The sequence below is a fragment of the Caloenas nicobarica genome, chromosome 18 (assembly GCF_036013445.1).
Source record: "Caloenas nicobarica isolate bCalNic1 chromosome 18, bCalNic1.hap1, whole genome shotgun sequence".
Lineage (NCBI taxonomy): Eukaryota > Metazoa > Chordata > Aves > Columbiformes > Columbidae > Caloenas > Caloenas nicobarica.
This window is the reverse complement of record NC_088262.1, coordinates 10521745-10541329: the sequence shown is the minus strand read 5'-3', so window position 1 is coordinate 10541329 and position 19585 is coordinate 10521745. Positions and strand designations below refer to the sequence as shown.

At 57.0% G+C, this 19585-nt stretch overlaps 2 protein-coding genes across 2 annotated transcripts; both read right to left on the bottom strand.

Annotated features, from left to right (window-relative positions):
* Positions 1 to 1073: 1073 nt before the first annotated feature.
* On the bottom strand, positions 1074 to 5488 carry LOC135995978 (fas-binding factor 1 homolog). Its single transcript, XM_065647630.1, is given in 7 exon segments — positions 1074 to 1391; positions 1975 to 2098; positions 2454 to 2598; positions 2704 to 2821; positions 3007 to 3180; positions 4755 to 4892; positions 5336 to 5488. Coding segments are annotated over 7 exon segments (1080 nt in total). The 3' UTR covers positions 1074 to 1163.
* A 2525-nt stretch (positions 5489 to 8013) lies between these two features.
* On the bottom strand, positions 8014 to 17708 carry LOC135995977 (fas-binding factor 1 homolog). The gene is given in 19 exon segments (XM_065647629.1): positions 8014 to 8721; positions 9304 to 9549; positions 9735 to 9911; positions 10720 to 10873; positions 11192 to 11299; positions 11820 to 12026; positions 12387 to 12487; positions 12685 to 12769; positions 13251 to 13468; positions 13559 to 13664; positions 13728 to 13864; positions 13985 to 14097; positions 14380 to 14513; positions 14735 to 14864; positions 15413 to 15898; positions 15901 to 15975; positions 16550 to 16591; positions 17132 to 17159; positions 17637 to 17708. Coding segments are annotated over 19 exon segments (2835 nt in total). The 3' UTR covers positions 8014 to 8505.
* Positions 17709 to 19585: the final 1877 nt, after the last annotated feature.

The following is a 19585-nucleotide window of genomic DNA, read 5'->3' as shown; positions in this document are numbered from 1 at the left end:
GTGCCCGTTGCCCCTCACCCTGGCGTTGGGCACCACTGAACAGAGTCTGGTCCATCCTCTGACACCCACCCTGAGATATTGATCACATTGATCAGATCCCTCTCAGCTTCTCTGCTCCAGCTCAACAGCCCCAGCTCTCTCAGCCTTTCCTCACAAGAAAGATGCTCCAGACCCATCAGCATCTTTGTAGCCCAGCGCTGGACTCTCTCCAGTAATTCCTTGTCCTTCTTAAACTGGGGAGCCCAGAACTGGACACACAACTCAGATGGGGCCTCACCAGGGCAGAGCAGAGGGGGAGGATTCACCTCCCTCAACCTGCTGGCCACGCTCCTCCTCATGGACCCCGGGTACCATCGACCTTCTTGGCCACAGGGCGCGTTGCTGGCTCATGGTCAACCTGTTGTCAACCAGAACTCCTGTGACAGCTCGGCCCTACCACGGCCGGCAGGATCCACCCCTACGGGGGCAACTGCCTCCCGGTAGCGCTGGCCGGGTGGCCAGTGGCACTCGCCCTGACGGATGGAGGCCAGACAAACAGGGCAGCTGGAGCTGTACTGGGTTCACTGGGCACCAGGACCTTCTGGTAAAAGCAACAGCTTTCCTCTGCTAATCCAGACAGCCCTGCGCGAGCCCCGAGTCAATATAAAAACAAACTGAAGGAAATCAGACAAAGCTCCTTGGGAATGCATGGGGAGGAAAAAACAGCCTGGACACCTCACTTGGGATTGTTGTTTTCTGCAAGATGGCCTTTAAAAACCAGAAGAACCTCCCAGAACAACCTCCAGACCCAAGGACCTGGGTCAACTGATTTCTGCCCTCAAACACCGGCTTCATCATTCCAGGTCAAATTGGCAGTTTCTCCAACTACCATCTGTGGGTTTTTTGGCTCCAGAGAAGGACGAGAATTTCCTTCCCAGCTCCATCAGCAAAGTGGTGCCACACACAGATTCCTGTGCACAAAACTGTCACAGAAATGTTCTTGACCCCAGGTTTCCCATACCAGAATCTCAGACGTTTGTGCTTTAAAAAATAATTTAATTATAAGATACAAAACAACTTGAAAGGTACAGCAAAGAAACAGTCCAGACTGGGGGCCTTTCAGGGGTTGGAACACAAGGCAAAAGAGACTTGGGCTTTTAAACCCATTTCTCTTAAGAAACCCTCTAAGAAATGGTGGTCAGGAGCAGGGAGGACGGCCGGGATGCTGGCAGAGGTGAAGTGCAGTAGGGCGCTTTCCTCAGGATCTCCAGAAATAACTGCGTAACCTCAAAGAAATCGTGGTCCGGAGAAGGGCAGAAGGACGGACGGGATGCTGACAGACATGAAGTGTTGTATCGAGCTTTCTTGAGGGACTCCAAGAAGATCTTCTCCCTTTCTAAGTAATCATCCTCCTGAGAAGAGAGGAAGGATGGGTGGGAATGATCCCAGAAAGTGCCACAGAAACAGAGTCACAGTCCAAGGTGTTGCTCATCAACAAGAGAAGGATCCCAAAGCCTCCCTCGTACCATGGCCCCCCATGAAGGGGACCCCTCCCTGGCTCCTCCAGAGCCTAGAACCTCACAGTCTGAGCAAGACCCGCAGGGGAAGCCTCCAAGAGCGTCCCTGCCTGGGGAAAGACCCAGCAGGGACCTGACGGCACAGGATGGGGACACCACAAAGCCAGAGTCCAGCAGAGCCAGCGTCTCCCACCCAGGGAAGGGCTGAGCAGAGGGCAACCCCTTCGAGCCGAGGACGATGTCCATCTCAGGTTGGACGTGGAGCCAGCCTGAGACAAGCTGCGAGCATCCCCCTCTCCTTGCCTCTGCTGTCACTCCTCTGGCTGCCCGCGGCTCCTTCCAGCCCACCCGGCCCAGCCCAGGGCTCAGCCCTGATCTCAGGAGACCCCCGAGGCTCTCAGGGCCCTGTCGGGTTCACCCAGCCCAGCTCCGCCAGCAGCTCCGCAGCCCCTTCCAGCCCCGCTCTCCCCTGCCTCACCCACTGGGCCTGGAACTTCAGCAGCTGCACCTGGGCACTGAGCACGGGGTTGTCGGCCACGGGCAGGGACTCCCCGATATCCCGCGGGCTGTGCCGAGGGAGCGTCCTAGTGGGAGGCAGAAAGTCTGGAACAGGAGCCGGAGTGCGAGATGCTGCCATTAGATGAACTGCAGACGTAGACACCACAGCATCCCTTGTTCTGCTGCCTGCGTGTCCCTGCAGCGGGGTCCTCCCCAGCCTCCCAGGACAAACGGGCTTTAACTCGCCTGCCTCTCCCCTCCTGCCCCCTCCAGGCACTGCCCTGGCTCAGAGAGCTCCGCTGAGCCCCTGCAGAGGACGAGAGGGCAACTCGCACCTGAGGTTTATATGCAGGGGCACTAAACCAGCCCCCAGGACCATCCCAAGCCTCCTGAGACACAGGTACAAGCGCAGCTGCCCCCCAGCAAGTCCCTTCCCACCTGCAGCGTGCGGAAGCCTCAGCCAGGGTGCTGGAGAGACCATCGGTCGGGGCACCGAGGTCCTGGGCTGTGGTCAGCGGTGTCACAGGGTGGTTGGGCAGCTCCTCACGGGGCTATTCATGCCGTCTCCTCTGGTGAGCCGTGCTCAGCCGCTGCTGCGCGGTCTCTGGGAGAAAGGGAGAGAGAGAAGCTGTCAGAAAAGCTTCAGGCCTTGTGCACCGTGGCCCCTGGCCCAGTTGGGAGGGTGAGGAGACACTTCCCTGATGCAGACGCTCCTGCTGCTTCAGTTGCTCCTGCTGCAGGACCTGCAGCTTGTCGCGGAACTGGGATTCCATCCTGTGTGCCTCCCCCAGGGCTCGCTCCCCCTCCGCGTGCTTCTGGGCTAAGAGCTGCAAGGCAGAGCGGCTGGGGAGCTTGGGGACAGGGACCCTCGCTGCCCTGGGCTGGGGCTCCTCTGCGCGTCCCCTTGTTCCCCTCCCGGCACAGGATTCACGACTTCAGGAAGGCTGTGAGACCCCGGCTGTGCTGCCGGCCCGTGCTCGGCTGCGAACCGTGGTGCAGACGCTGCGCTTACCTCATTGGCGCTTCTCGTCAGCTCCTCCTGCTGCTGGACACGCAGCGCGGCCCCGTTCACCTTCTTCTCCAGCCTCAGCTCCTGCCAGGCCTCGTCCAGCCTCTGCCTGTCTCTCGCCAGCTGCTCCTCCTTGGCTTTCAGCTCCTGGCCCTGCATCTTCAGCTCTGCCCGCTCCTAGGGTGGGCACGGGGGAAACCGATGCATCACCTGCCCTGTCCCTGACACCATCTCACGTCTTCCCAAGGGGAGGCAGAGCCCCTGTTGAGCTCCTCCTGTGGCCGCTTTGGGTGCAGAGCAACAGCCCTCGGTTCTGCAGGTCACTGCACACGTTCTCCATGTTCTCACTGAAGATCTAACGACCTTGGGCAACTGATTTCTCCCCTCAAATACTGACTCCATCATTCCAGGACAAATTTCCAGTTTCTACCATCACTGCATGTGGGTTTTCACATCAAATCCCCATAATTAACAGTTGCAAAATGCTTTGAGATAGTGCTACAAAAATAGTAACAGTTGAAAGAAGGGCAGAACGTCTATTATCAGCACCTGGTTGATTAGTACTACTTGGTTTTGTCCTCAGAGCAGTATCACTATCTTGTGCTGGGGATGGAACAGAGGCCAAAGGAGTTTCTGCAGGGCAGCAAAAGAAGGGGGTGCTGGAAAACACGAATGTGTCTTCTGGAAAGCTGAAGGAAGCAGAGGCTCCAGAGAAGGACGAGTATTTCCTTCCCAGCTCCATGAGCAAAGTAGTGCCACATGCAGATTCACGTGCACAAAACTGTCGCAGAAATGTTCTTGACCCCAGGTTTCCCATAGCAGAGTCTCACACGTTAGTATTTAAAAAATCATCTCTTTACAAGATTAAAAACAACTTAAAAGGTACAGCAAAGAGACAGTCCGGACAGGGGCCTCTCGGCGGGAGAGACCACAAGACTCTATGTGAACAGAGACCTTCTCAGGTTGGCCAGAAGCATTCCCCTGCCCAACTGGTAAAGCTGGAAAAGTCACTAAAGCTTTGTTAAATGAGACCATACCCCGATTTGGGGTCCCCGCTGTGATGTCCTCTGATAGAAGACAGGTAAGTTCAAGCCACAGCAGCTTCTACTGTGTCTTTAGGCATTAAAGTGCATAACCAAACCCAAAGTGTATCCAAACCAAAGCCAAAATTCTTTTGCAATAGAGATCTACAAAATATTATCATCTCGGGTTGCGGTACGGCATAGCTCTTTGTCACCCCACAACAGTACCTAATTGAGCATTGTCGCGTAATGCAAGTAAAAATTATTAGCATTAAAATTAGAGTCACAAACATCAACAGCTACTTTGACTAGGTCGAATCCGTAGCCATGAAGCAAGCTTATGCCAAATTTCTTCAGAACTCCAAGATGTATCATCTTCAGTGACTTCATGTCATACTTTAGTTGATTCCCAAAAGGATTTGCGGTTGCTCCTATTTCAATACCGTGGGCAAAGCCCAAATTTGCTTTGTAAGAGTCTTTAGCTTGTACCAAAAGCAAAATTCACTATTGGCAAGACTATAATTATCACCAATAATGCTAACGAGGGATATTTAGTTGTTTCAGATTCGACCTGTCCACATTTTTCCTTTAGTTCATGTTGGGCTATAATAGTTTTCACTAAAGACCCGTGTAAAGGCCACCTTGGAGTAAAAGCATTTGTTACTGCACTCGTACTTTTTAGAGTCACTGAGATCAACGCTGAGAGAATTGGACAGCGGAAGGTCCTACTGGCTCCGACGTCTGTTTCTTATCTGCTGCTTTCTTCACTCTTGAATACTGAATCCAGGCAGGTTGCTCTTTAATCTTGATGGCAGTAAAGGCCGGCAGCAATACCTGGAACAGCCCATTCCACTTCTCTTCTGAAGGCTGACATGAAAAAGCTTTAACGGAAACTTCATCTATTGGCTTGAAAGAAAAGACTTCAGTTTTCTTTGGCTCGAGGCTTCACTCTAATTCTGAGCAGCGCTAAAGGTAGTGCTTGATTCTACTTCCAGTTAGTTTCTTGACAAATTCTGTTTATCTGCTGTTCGATTATATAACTCAGTTTCTTTTCCACCTGCCCACTTGCTTAAGACTTGTAGAGAGTTGGCAACTGCCAATCGATCTCTGATGCTCTACTGACTTGCAGCACTACCTGTGCAACAAAACGGGGCCCTCTATCAGAGGACATCACAGCGGGTACCCCAGATCAGGGTATGATCTCATTTAACAAAGCTTTAGTTACTTTTCCAGCTTTACTAGTTGGGCAGGGGAATGCTTCTGGCCAACCTGAGAAGGTCTCTGTTCACATACCGCAAGGTAGAGTTTACTGATGGTGGTTCGAGGAGACAGCCACCCGGGATCGGAGACATCGCTCTCATATCTCTCTCTGTCTTTTCAGCAGCTTGTCTCGCAGTATCAGCTGCCAATTTATTTCCAGCTTCCTGATCAGTGTCTCCTTTTCGATTCTCCTTGAAATGCATGACGGCAACTTGTCCAGTAACAGCCCGGCTTCCGACAATTGGAGTACCATGTTTAATCTGTTCTCCTTGTGCTGTTAATAAACTTGGGCCTTTTCAAATGGTCCATGGGCTTGCAGCACTCCCAAAGCATACTTGGAATCAGTGCAAATATTACTCTTCTTCTCTCTGGATAATTCTAAAGCTCGTGCGTGTGCAGCTGTCTGGGCAGAAGCCCCAGGAGGCAAAGGTTTAGCTTCGATTACCTCGTGGGTAGTTGGTAGGGCATACCCAGCTTTATGTACTCCTTGCTTTACAAAGCTGCTTCCATCAGTGAACCAGGAGTCTTCAGCGTCTTCCTGTTCCTTTAAATCCCGTCTGCTGGAGTAAACAGCTCCCATTGTTTCCAAGCAATCCTGGACCACAGGCTCTGAAACAGATCCACTGAGGAAAGGGGCTGCATTGACAATGTTGGTAATGGCAATATTCACATCACCTTGTTCCACCAATACCGCCTGGTATTCAGGAATCTCCAGCGAGATAACCCATGGGTACCTTTTGGTTCCAGTACGGTTGTGACTGTGTGGGACACCAATACGGTCATTTTCTGTCCCCTGGTGAACTCAGGAGCTTCCTATACAGCGAGTGCAAGAGCTGCCACAGCTCCAAGACATCCAGGCCAGCCTTTGCTCGCTTCATCTGACTGCTTAGGGAAGCAGCCGCCGCTCGGTTCTGAGGACTCAATTGCTGCGCTAGAACACGCCAAGCAATGCTTGGCCTTTCGTGTGAGTATAACTAAAACGGCTTGGTGATATCTGGGAGACCCAGGTTCTTGGTTTAGTTGTGCAAATGCCCTCAAATGCTTCTCTTGTCCAATTCAACTTGGAAGTCTTTTTGTTTCACGGTTCATACAAAAGCTTTACTAAAAGTCCAAAATTATAAACTCCAAGTCTGCACCAACGTGCCATTCTAAGAAATGTCCAGCAAATAGCTTCTTTTTGCTCCATCCCCAGCCCTGGCTGCCCTCCGGAGATCTCGAATCCCAGATAAGTCACTTGGTGCTGTATCAGCTGGGCTTTCTGTTGGGAAGCTCGACACCCACTACATCTCACAAAATTTAGCAAACTTACAGTGCATTGCATACGGTCTTCTTTGGTTTCTGTGGCTATCAGGAGATCACAAAGTCTCATTTCCTGGAGGAGCTTCCCCGCTCTCAAGTTCTGCATTCTTTGATTTACTAGGAACTCTTGAAGCCCGTAGCCCTGGAAATACTCGATCCAACATTTCCTGAGGTCTATGGCTTTGCTTGTCAGTTTGAATCACTGCCAAATTTAAAAGCTCAATTCTTTTATCTTGAATGTCACTTCACCTTGCTTGAATGTTATTATTGCTTGCAATTGTTTTCATAAGTCTCGTCTCCGTAACAGTTTTGGAGACCCAGGCATAGATGAGAACTTAGGAATTCCAATTTGTTTTCCCAATTTCTATTTCATTGGCTGTTGAGGAAAGCTTTCTCTTCTTGGCCAGTAGCTCCCACAACAGTTACAAAATCTTCATCTAATGGTATCAATTCCTGATTCAAAACTGAATGAGACGTTCCAGTATCAACTAAACACTCTGATTCTTTTCCCTGTTTTCCTCGTCTCTCTCCTGAGTTTCACCACCTCGGAAGGGCAGGGCAAATAATCTTCAATTCTACACCCCGTGGGGACACACACTCTTCTATCTCGCCCTCCCCTCTCATCAGGGGAGTTTCCTGTCTTATTCTACACGCTGAACGGCATCGTTTCAACTTCCCCTGAGCTTTATTCCGCTCCCTTTTTCATGTGAACACAGCTGGATCCTGTGGTGGCAAGTTAATACCGCATTCTGCCTGCCACTCTGGGGGTTTTCGCAAAGTGAAAAACGTATCAGCATACATGACCTGAGCCCACTTTCCTTCTCTCTTCAAGAATAACGTTCACGTGGCATAATTCAGAGTTTCATTCAGAGGCCACTTTTCCTCATCATCTAATTTATACAATGGCGACTGAATATAATATGTCAGCAAGGTTTCTCTATTCACATTATCACCAGGTGGTTCCCCAATCTCCTTCCTGTGAGCTAACATAAGGTTAGTATGAAGTTAGTTATAACGGATGAGTTTCTTACTATTAATTACTAGTCAAATATAAGCTAAGCGCTCTGCTTCTAAACAACGTGTTCCTTAATCTTCAGGTCTCTTTGTCAGGCAGAACGATTTAAAACTTGAAAAATATCCCCTCGTTTTGCAGGTGGTTAGAAAGCATTTGCCATGTTGTCGTTGGTTAACCATGGGGACATCTTTGTAACTTAATCCCAGTCTACATTAATTTAGCAGCTTCTCTTCAGTCCAGAGAAGGGAGGACGGTCGGGATGCCGGCAGAGGTGAAGTGTTGTAGGGCGCTTTCCTCAGGATCTCCATAAATAACTGCATAACAGCAAAGAAACGGTCTGGACTTGGGGCCTCTCAGCAGGAGGAGCATGAGACAAAAGAGACTTCGGCTTTTAAAGCCCCACAGTCTGTGCACCCGCTCTTCACGTATCCTTCACAAGCCTGTTGGTCCAGTGGTAATTTTGGGTCGGGGGCCTTCGTTGTTTCTTCTTGGATTCTCTTCCTCTGTCTTCCAGGCAGTTTTTTCTCTGTCCTTATCGCGATATTTTGAAGCATAGAATACAACTAAAGGAATTTAAGTGATTAAACTTATTCTGCAACAGTCCTCCCTTTGTGTTTATTAAGCATCCCTGCTAATGTGTCCAAACGAACTCCTGAAGTCTCTAAGGCCTTGAACTCGTAACCACAGTCTCACATACGATGTTATTACAAGTCACGACAGAACCAGAGCTGACAGAACGGCCACTGGAGCAGAGCCTGATGAAAGGTTCCTGTAGCAGCTGTAGAGTGGCACTCGCCCTGAGGGATGGAGGCCAGACCAACTGTGGCGTCACGGGCGCTGGGGAAGAACTTCGCACTCTGAACTCTCCGAGATCGTTTTTGAAGAGAAAGGAAGAAAGAAAATCCTCTAAGAAATGGTAGGCCGGAGAAGGGAGGACAGATTGACTACTTGCACAGGTGGAGATGCTTTCCTCAGGGCCTTCATAAATGAACGCGTATACTCAATGTCATCGTCCACGGAAGAGGAGGAGGGTGGAGGGGTTGTTGACAGTCGTGAAGTGTTGTATCGTGCTTTCCTGAGGGACTCCAAGAAGTTTCTCTCCTCCTCTAAGCGTTTGTCCTCCTGAGAAGAAAGGAAGGATGGGTGGGAATGATCCCAGAAAGTGCCACAGAAACAGAGTCGCAGTCCAAGGTGTTGCTCATCAACAAGAGAAGGATCCCAAAGCCTCCCTCGTGCCATGGCCCCCTATGAATGTGACCCCTCCCTGGCTCCTCCAGAGCCCAGAACCTCACAGTCTGAGCAGGACCCGCAGGGGAAGCCTCCAAGAGCGTCCCTGCCTGGGGAAAGACCCAGCAGGGACCTGACGGCACAGGATGGGGACACCACAAAGCCAGAGTCCAGCAGAGCTGGCATCTCCCACCCAGGGAAGGGCTGAGCAGAGGGCAACCCCTTCGAGCTGAGGACGATGTCCATCTCGGGTTGGACGTGGAGCCAGCCTGAGACAAGCTGCGAGCATCCCCCTCTCCTTGCCTCTGCTGTCACTCCTCTGGCTGCCCGCGGCTTCTTCCAGCCCACCCGGCCCAGCCCAGGGCTCAGCCCTGATCTCAGGAGACCCCCCGGCTCTCAGGGCCCCGTCGGGTTCACCCAGCCCAGCTCCGCCAGCGGCTCCGCAGCCCCTTCCAGCCCCGCTCTCCCCCGCCTCACCTGCTCGGCCTGGTACTTCAGCAGCTCCACTTGGGCGCTGTACGTGGAAGCTAAGGAGGCCTTTTCCTGGTCCAGACGCCACTCCTGCTGCTTCAGCTGTTCCTGCTGCTGCTTCAGCTGCTCCTGCTGCTGCTTCAGCTGCTCCTGCTGCTGCTGCAGGACCTGCAGCTTGTCCCAGAACTCGCGCTGCATCCTGCGTGCCTCCCCCAGGGCTCGCTCCCCCTCCGCGTGCTTCTGGGCCAAGAGCTGCAAGGCAGAGCGGCTGGGGAGCTTGGGGACAGGGACCCTCGCTGCCCTGGGCTGGGGCTCCTCTGCGCGTCCCCTTGTTCCCCTCCCGGCACAGGATTCATGACTTCAGGAGGGCTGTGAGACCCTGGCTGTGCTGCCAGCCCATGCACCGCTACGAACCGTGGTGCAGACGCTCGGCTTACCTCTTTCGAGCTTCTCATCAGCTCCTCCTGCTGCTGGACACGCAGCGCGGCCCCGTTCACCTTCTCCTTCTCCAGCCTCAGCTCCTGCCAGGCCTTATCCAGCCTCTGCCTGTCTCTCGCCAGCTGCTCCTCCTTGGCTTTCAGCTCCTGGCCCTGCATCTTCAGCTCTGCCCGCTCCTAGGGTGGGCACGGGGGAAACCGATGAATCACCTGCCCTGTCCCGGACACCATCTCACGTCTTCTGAGGGGGAGGCAGAGCCCCTGTTGAGCTCCTCCTGTGGCCGCTTTGGGTGCAGAGCAACAGCCCCCGGTGCTCCAGCAGTGCCCTCACCCCTCCACCTGTGGGGACCAGGGCTGGCAGAGCTGGGACCGGACACACACACACACTCCTTCCTCAGAACGGACGCAGCCCCTCACCGTGCTGCACACCCTCAAACACGCTCACCGCACAGCAGTTCCTCGGCACTGGAAATACCCAGCCTGAGTGGTCCTTTGCCACCCTGGCAGCCCTGAAAAATGCAGCTCTGCCGCACTGTCTGTGCCACATGTCCCCTCTGGACAGCCCTGGGGGGAGCAGAACTGGCTCTGGACATGTCGCCGTGGCACGGGGAGGTTTTGCCTCATCCACCGTGGGGGTTTCCTCTCCCCAGACTCACAACAGAGGCGGCTGCGCCTGGTCTGGCTGCCCAAACTCCTCACGGGTAAAGGGGAGAGACAGAGTTGATGCTTCAGTCAACATCTGAAACGGGCTGGTGGAGCCTGTTCCTGGGACACCCCCATTCTCACCACCCCGAGCGACATCCCTGTCACCAGAAGGCAGCGCTGAACATCTCCCTGGTGAGCAGGACCCACCCGTGAGCCTGCCAGATGCTGCAGGGACAGACACCATTCACGGGCTCCAGGCCGGGGACCTCCTGTGGGCCAGAGAAACGCCCCGGACCCAGCCAGGAGCCTGGCCCGGGCAGAGGACACAGCGTGGGCTCACCTGCTCCAGCAGCCGAGTCTGCTCGCCCAGCCTGGCCTCCGTGTTGGTCACCAGCTCCTGGACACGGCTCCGCTCCTCCTCCATGTCCCTCTTGCACATGTTCTGCAGGTCACTGGAGAACTTCTCCATCTTCTCAATGATGCCGTCCAGAGACCTGTGCAGAGGAGCGAGGGGAGGGTCACCCTGGGGGACACACTTTGTCTCACTGCGAACGAGACGGGGACGTGTGCTGGGCCATAGGCCGGGCAGCCCTGCCCCGAACCTCTCGGGATCAGAGCACAGCCGGAGGAAGATGCAGCTGCTGCTTCGGGGAGCACAGACAGATACTAAACAACAGCCCAGCATCCCTGGGGGCTGCGGGTGGGAGAGAGGATGGCCCCTGCTCCTCCTGTGCTGCGGGCCTGGTTCCCCGGAGGACAGGGAACACCCCAGCCAGGGATCAACGCGGGGACACGACACCGGCTGTCCGTACCTGGTGTGTGAAGTGGTGCTGGTCAGCACATCCATCTCTTGCTCTTTCAGCCACTTCACGTGCTGGAGCTGCTCCTCGTGTTTCTTGCGCAGTTCCTGGACAGACCCCCTGCAGGACACGGGGAAGGAGCCCAGCACGGGCTGTTACAAACTGGTGCTCCCCGTGACGGGCACCGTGGAAGAGGCTCTGTCGTGGGGCTGAGAACCAGGTCCCAGGAGCTGAGCTGGCAGGGTGGTCTGTCACGGGGCATCCCACAGACTGCCATCCACATCTGGGACGGACCACATCTGGGGGTTATGGGCTTCTCTGCCTAAAACCAGATTTCTCATTGACCCAAACTATGCAGACATCAGCAACTCATTGTTCTGAATAAAAGGAATCTGGGGGAGAGAAAACATGGGGTTCAGCATCTTTCAAAATGCAATGCATTCCGTCGGGATGATGTCTCCAGCCAGATCTCCCTGTCTCCAGCTGCAAAGCAAATCCCCACTCCAAAAGCCACTGAGCTGCCCTCAACCCAGCGCTTCTGGACTCTCCTTTCTCCTTTCACCATCTCCCCAAACCGTTCCCTGGTTCCTTCACCCAGAGCGGGGGTACCGGCACCACATGCCGCTCGTGCCGCTCTCACCTCTGCAGCTCCCGCAGCCGCTGCAGCTCCAGCCGGTGCTGCTCCCGCAGCTCCTCCAGGTCCAGCCGGTGCTGCGCCAGCAGCTCTGCCCGATCGCGCGCCGTGTCCTGCCACTGCTGCCGCAGCTGAGCCACCAGCTGCTCGTTCTGCTGCCGCAGCATCTCCACCCGCTGCCCGTAGTTCTCCTCCAGTAGGGTCACTGAGGTCCTGCCCGGAGAGAGCCCGTGAGGGGTCACGGCACCGAACAAGTGTTACTTTCATTGCAGTACCCGGCACTCTGCACCCAAAGGGCACACGGGGATTTAGCAGCAGATCGGTGTTGCTGTGTGCGTGGGGAAACTGAGGCAGGGGCTGCTTCGCTCTCCACATTCTGAGCCCTGAGCCCTCTGCTGCTGCCCAGTGCGGTGCCCTGGTTGGGGACTTGCTGGCAAAGGGACAGGCCCCTCCTCTTGTCACCCACCCAGGGAGGATTTGGGACGCGCCCCAGCACTGTCCCCCCAGGGGAGCTGGATGGGGCTGTAGGCGAGGACCTGCCGGAGGAGGGGAGCACAGGCCAGAGCCTGCTACCTGTGGCTGCTCTTCTGGAGATCCAGGTACTCCCGGTGCTGCTGCTGCGCACTCTCCAGCAACAGTTTGTGATGCGCCCGCTCCTCCTCCAGCATCCGCACCTGCCGGGCACCCGGGGAGAAGGTTCTTGTGCTGCCCCGGGGACAGAACCCCCACAGCAGCACTCGGTGGCCATTGGCATCTCTGGACAGGGAGGTTGCTCCTCTCTCCCGTCACCCTGATGCTGTTTGGAGCAGACGTGGCCCCTTCTCCTCCCCCTGGCTCACCCATGTCCCCCTCCACAGGCGCTGGGGCTCACCTGGCTCTCCAGCTCTGCCACACGGGCCTGGGCGCTCAGCAGCTCTGCCCGACACTCCGATGCTGCTGGGGAGGCGGCCAGCTGGCTGCAGGCAAAAAGCACCCGATGTGGTCAAGCCGAGGAGGCCATGAGAGACAAGATCCCTCCCCAACACCAGCTCCTGCCTCGCAGCTGAAAGCCTCCGTCCCGCTCGGCTGCGGCAGGATTCAGCCTTTTGGCTGCCGAGGGAGCAAAGACCCCAACAGCTCCAAGCCTGGTGCTCCCCTCGCTGCACCCACCCCCTTCCCCGGGCACCCCCAGCTCACAGCCCCTGCCCGCCGCTCGAGGCACTTGGGCTGCAATTCCCTTCTGAGCCCCGTTCAGAGGGCACAAGTCTGAACCCGCACAGGGGAACGGGACTGTGGGCTGGATCAGCGGGACAAAGACCCGCGGCATTACCCCAACCGGAGACGAGAAAGTGCTTAAATGAATTTCATAACTCTGAGGCAGGCGTTGCTGAGAGCTGCTGCTGGAGCAGCCACACGTGGAGCAGACGGGAGCGCTGCGGCCATTGACCGGGCCTTTACCTGACGGGAGAGCGGGGACCCGGCCCTTCGCCCGCGGTCTCTGAGGGCTCGGCCTTTGTGTCTTGGGCCTCCGAGGGCTCGGCCTTTGTGTCTTGGGTTTCCGAGGGCTTGGTCTTTTTCTCTTGGGCCTCCGAGGGTTCCGCCTTTTTCTCCTGGGTCTCTGAGGGCTCAGCCTTTTTCTCTTGTGCCTCCGAGGGCTCAGCCTTTTTCTCTTGGGCCTCTGAGGGCTCAGCCTTTTTCTCCTGGGTCTCTGAGGGCTCGACCTTCTTCTCCTGGGTCTCCATGGTCTTGGCCTCTATCTTCTGCACCTCGGCCTGTGCTTCGGCTTTCCTGCGAGCCAAGGCAGCCGTCAGCCAGTCCATCGGGTCGGGTTTAGCCGCTGCCTCCTCTGCAGCCCCGAGCTGGCTGGCGGGGCTGGGCCGCCCGGCTGCGGCAGGGCTGGGGATGCTGAGTGCCGGGCTGCCCTTGGCTGGGGACAGCGGGTCCGGGTCCAGGAAATCGTCATCCTCCAAGCCCAGCCAGTCGTCTCCGCCCCTTCTTCTCTGCACGGGGTTCCGTCTGCCTGGACGACGAGGTGTGGAGCGGAGCTCTGGGTTCGGTTCGCTGCCGCTGATCTCGGCAGAAAACCTGAGGAAGGAGAAGCAGCTGCAGACCTGCCTGCAAGGGGATGCGGGGACCTGCCTGCTCAGCCGCAGGGACAGCGGGGTGGTGGCTGGAGCTACAGACACACGCACAGCACCGTACCTCACCGACTGCCCCGTTGCCGGCTGGACCGCGGGCCTGGAGCCCATCGAGGGCTTGTAGGCTCCAAAGACAAGTTCCTCCTTGTCCCAACGCTTTTCCTCCTCTGTTCAGACAAGGAGCCTTGAGCCAGCGCCCAGAGGAGCAGCTGCTGCAAAGACACCAGCCCTCCCCTCCTCCTCCTCCTCCTCCCAGGCTGCCTCGAGGGCAGAGCACAACACTTCTGCATGAGCCGCCTTCCCCCGCGCTGACCCAGAGCCCGTTAACCGCCCTGCTCACCCCGACAGAAAGGGCATTTCCCCTGCAAGGGCATTACAAATAAAGCTCGCTAGCCCAAGCCAATGCTGTCAGCTCTGCAGACCTTCCCAACGTCCCTGGCTGGGCTCACCTGGCTGCTTTGGGAGCTTTTTATCCAGTTTGAACTCCCTATGCTCTCCCGTACCTGGCTTTTCCAGGACTTTGGCCACGGAGCCTCGTCCGAACAACTCATCCAGCTTGGAGCGCGCTGGCCGGAGCTCCTCTCTGTGGGGACATGGTGGCAGATGGTTTCTCCAGAGGCAGGGCTGTCCCTCCTCACACAGCCTGGCCAGGCTGCTCTGGCTCTTCTCTGCCAAACCAGCTGCTCTTGCCCCTTGCTGGGACCCATGGGCAGAAGCTCCAGCATCCCCCCCCAGCACGGTGGCACCGGCTCAATGTGCAGCCCGCCCCCTGCGTTACTCCCACCGCCTCCGCACTGCCCTTACTCTTTTTTTGGGCCATTGCCAATTCCCATCGCATCCAACAGGTTGTCGTCATCAACATCTTCAAACGTCGACGTCTTCCTCCTCTGGACCGGGGCCACCGTGCGCAGGGGCGTCTGGCGTGGGGGTAGCTCTGGGGATGGGATCGCACATGGGAGGAGGTTTGAGCAGGGCAGGTGTTGGTTTTTTAAACAACAAGAGATCCAAGCAGCCCAGTGGGATTTATCGGGGAGAAAGGCCATTTGAGGGGAGCATCGGACCCATGAGCATCCCCGCTGCAGGAACAAGAGGGGCGAGTGCCTGTAACAGCCACAGTGCAGCCGGGACCCACCCAGACGTGCCCCCGCTGGGCTTTGCCGTGGACCGGGGATGCTACGGCCACCCAAATCCTGACCCCAAAAACTTGGTCTCATTTGGCACCGTGCAGAACAGGCCGGGTGAGGCCCAAGGGAAAATCTGAGCCTCCCTTCCCGCAAAGGAAAGGCCAGTTCTGTAACCTGTGGCACTCCCTGAGCTGTGGCACAACCAAGCCCGTTATTGAGTTGCTCTAGAAATGACCGCTCTCCTTAGTCACAGATGGGACTGGGTGGCTTTCGATTTCATCAGCTGCGACCTCACACAAACTCAGCCAGGCTGCTCATTCCTTTCCTACAAGGAGGAGGCATCCAGCAACCTGCTTACCTTTCCTGCTGCTCTGTTCCGGTGTTGTCTCAGAGCTGCTCTCAGTGCCACGTTTCACGGGCATCTTCCATGGCCCAGAACCGGGTTTCGATGTCCCCAGGAAATCCCAGTCCGCGTCGTCCTTGTCCTGGAAAGCAAGAGGATGAGGACGGGCACAGGGTGAGCGCTGCGGATGCCTCAGCACTGCTCTTCCCTTGGGAGGCTGGTGCTGGGGGCCACGGCTGCAGCGCACGGGGGCTGAGATGGGGGGATTTCGGTACTTGAAACGCTCTGTGCCCTGAGTCCTGTGCTGAGATCCTGCTGCTGCCTCCGGGAGAAGCGTCAGGAACACCCAAGCCCATTGCTTTGGGTGAGGGCTCTTCCTACGACGCTTGAGCCAAAGCGCACCCAGGAAGGCTGGGCTGCAGCAGCATGTGCCCCCAGGCTTTGCTCCATCCTCGGTACCTGGAAGCCCGTCTCCCACCGGACACCCACTCCCCTCTCCTGTCTTTTCCCCCTGCCAGCGATGCCCGAGAGCTCAGCCCCAGCCCTCAGGACATCCAGACTCTCTCCCCAAATTTGGGCTCACCCCTGCAGCTGCCTTGTTCTCTGCAAGGACCTTGCTGAAGAAATCATCCTCTGCAAACCACCTGTCGGGGCGGGGAGCGGGTGCAGAAGCTGAGGACGGGGCAGGTCAGGAGGACGTGGGGAGCACGGAGAGATCTGAAAGGCACTCACTCCTTGCTGGCCCGCACGCTGCTGCTCCAGGCTCTCCCACCGCTGCTCCCGGCCGGCTGGGAAGCTCTGGCAGATGTAACACGGGGTTCAACTGGAAAAACGCAGGGAGAGAGCAGGATGATGGACACGGCCATAGCCCAGGCCTGGGCACTCCACAGGGGGATTTGCCAGCTTCTCATGGACCACAGAGGCTTTTAATCAGAGACAAACTTCCCTTCACCTCCCCAGACCGACGGGCAACCTGTTCAGTGGCCTCTGGCTCTGGGAACCCGGCTGTCCCCCCTGCTCCCTGCTGCCTCCCCCCTCACAACTGGAGCCTCTCGCAGATCAAGGGCTGTTGCACCAGCAGCTCCTGCTCCCAGGAAGGGAGGACCAGGACAAGGATGCTGCCCTTTCAGCTGCAAAGAAGCTTCATTTTACCATCATATCCCCGCAGGTCCTCAAGGATGTCATCAATAGAGCCTGAAACAAGACAAATTCAAGGTGCTGAGGCAGGTGAGCTCATCAAGCTGGTGCAGAAAAGCTCCCAATGTCAACAAGGCTTGCTCTTCCGAGATCCCCCAAGAAGAAAGATTTGGTCTCAAGCACCAGCAATGTAATGTCTGCCATGTCTTCCACAGAGAGCTGCCAGGGCCAGGACTTGACCCCAAATGCACTGCTTCAGTATCAGGGGCAGCAAGAGGCCTCTAAACCAGCAGTTAGGGAGCAGGGGAGGGGAAGAACTGAAATAAACGCATATATTCTCCTCCACATTTGGGAAAACCCACAGGAACAGAATATAGGAGCCCAGGAAGCAAATCCCTTTGACTGGAGAGGCAGGTGAATATGTTTGGGTCAGCAATGACACAATGCACTGAGCTGCACCTTTCACACAGGGATGGCGACCGTTCCGGTAGCCAGGGCTGCCACCTCATCCCAGTGTCCCCCCTCCTCCGTCCCAGGCATCCCCAGCACACCAAAGCACCTACGGACAGGGAAAGGAGACCACGCCAGTGTACTTACCACTTATGCTTCTCTTGGCTCGCGTAGCCTACGGAGAAAGACAATTCCCTCATTAGAAAACAAAGCGAGTCTGAGCTGGACTTTCTCAGCACACTAAAGCCAGAGGCAGGTTTCTCCAGAGAAGCCCAGCAGCACCAGCGAAGCCCTTGTCCCGCCCGCGCTGCTTGGGAAATGGCAGGTGAAACCCCGGGCAAGCAGAGAGATGTGACACCTTCAGTGACACCAGGGAGCTCAGCCCCTCCTGCCTGCCAGCTGGGCAGAAGCCCCCAGCCCTCGGGATGGCTCCTGCCTGCCAGCCAGTGCCACAGCAGCACTGGGGATTTCCCAGGCCTGCCTGAGCACCCATCACACTCACCATGGCAAGAGCCGGGCTTTCCCTTGCTCAAGATGGTCTCCTCGCAGATTCCTCCGCTGTCAGCCCCCGGGGGGGATCAAAGATCCTTGCTCACGTCCACACTCTGACCTGCAGGGAGAGGAGGATTTCCCGACTTGCTGTTAAACCTACGTCCCCCTGCCGCCCCCCCGGCTGGCTCCCTGCTGCTCGCGCCTCTCCAAGGCCCTGGAAACCAGACTCCATCTCAGCCTTAAACACACCCGCAATCACAGAATCGCAGAAGTATTCTGGTTGGAAAAGACCCTCAAGATCATTGAGTCCAACCATAAACCTCACACTACCAAGTCCGCCCCCACCCCATGTCCCTGAGAACCTCATCTCTGCATCTTTCAAACCCCTCCAGGGATGGGGACTCCACCACTGCCCTGGGCAGCCTGTTCCAGTGCCCCACAGCCCTTTGGGGAAGAAATTGTTCCCCAGATCCAGCCTCAACCTCCCCTGCCGCAACTTGGGGCCGTTTCCTCTCATCCCAGCGCTTGTTCCTGGGGAGCAGAGCCCGACCCCCCCGGCTCCAAGCTCCTTTCGGGCACTTCAGAGATCAGAAGGTCTCCCCTCAGCTCCTGTTCTCCAGCTGAACCTCCAGCTCCCTCAGCCGCTCCCATCACACTTGTGCTCCAGCCCCTCACCGGCTCTCCTGCTCTTCTCTGGACACACTCCAGTAGCTCAAGGCGTCAACCGAAGTCTCCAGATCCACAAGTCGCCGAGATGAACAGCACCTCCCGCGATGCTGCAGGACGGAGCAGCCGCCGCGGCACCGACCGCACCAACGGCACCGACCGCACCAACCGCCGCCGCTCCGCGTCCCGTGGCCGCGACACCGGGGGCCCTCGCGCCCCCGGCCCCCAGCGGGCGCGGGCCTGGTGGCCATGGCCGCAGCGTCCCGGTCCCCGGGCTCACGGCAGCCCCGGCCCCGCCCGCAGCAGCCCCGCCCGGCCCCGCCCGGCCCTTCCCTTCCCTTCCCTTCCCGGCCCGGCCCGGCCCTTCTCCTCTCGCCGGGTGCTGGGAAATGGAGTCCCCGGCGGGCCCGGGGCAGGGCCGGCAGCTCCAGCCCCGGCGGCTCCGCTGCCCCCCGGGGCACTTTCAAACCTCTTTTCAAAGCCTACACGCCTAATGGCTTCAAACACTGAAACCTTCTGGACGGGCTTTCTCGAGGCTCTTGTCTAAGTGTGTCTCCTTCAGTGCAGAGCAGCTGCTGAGCCTGCAGAGAACTACGGAATTTCACTTCGGCTTGAGAACAAGTGACAGAATCCCAGAATCCCCGCCTGGCTGGGGCTGAAGGGCCCCCTGGAGATCCCCCAGCCCAGCCCCCCTGCTCACGCAGGGTCACCAGAGCAGATCACACAGGTCGGTCCAGGCGGGTTTGAATGTCTCCAGAGAAGGAGACTCCACACCCGCTCTGGGCAGCCTGGTCCAGGCTCTGGCACCTCCCAGCAAAGAAGTTTCTCCTCATGTTCAGCTGGACCCTCCTGTGTTTCAGTCTGTGCCCGTTGCCCCTCACCCTGGCGTTGGGCACCACTGAACAGAGTCTGGTCCATCCTCTGACACCCACCCTGAGATATTGATCACATTGATCAGATCCCTCTCAGCTTCTCTGCTCCAGCTCAACAGCCCCAGCTCTCTCAGCCTTTCCTCACAAGAAAGATGCTCCAGACCCATCAGCATCTTTGTAGCCCAGCGCTGGACTCTCTCCAGTAATTCCTTGTCCTTCTTAAACTGGGGAGCCCAGAACTGGACACACAACTCAGATGGGGCCTCACCAGGGCAGAGCAGAGGGGGAGGATTCACCTCCCTCAACCTGCTGGCCACGCTCCTCCTCATGGACCCCGGGTACCATCGACCTTCTTGGCCACAGGGCGCGTTGCTGGCTCATGGTCAACCTGTTGTCAACCAGAACTCCTGTGACAGCTCGGCCCTACCACGGCCGGCGGGATCCACCCCTACGGGGGCAACTGCCTCCTGGTAGCGCTGGCCGGGTGGCCAGTGGCACTCGCCCTGACGGATGGAGGCCAGACAAACAGGGCAGCTGGAGCTGTACTGGGTTCACTGGGCACCAGGACCTT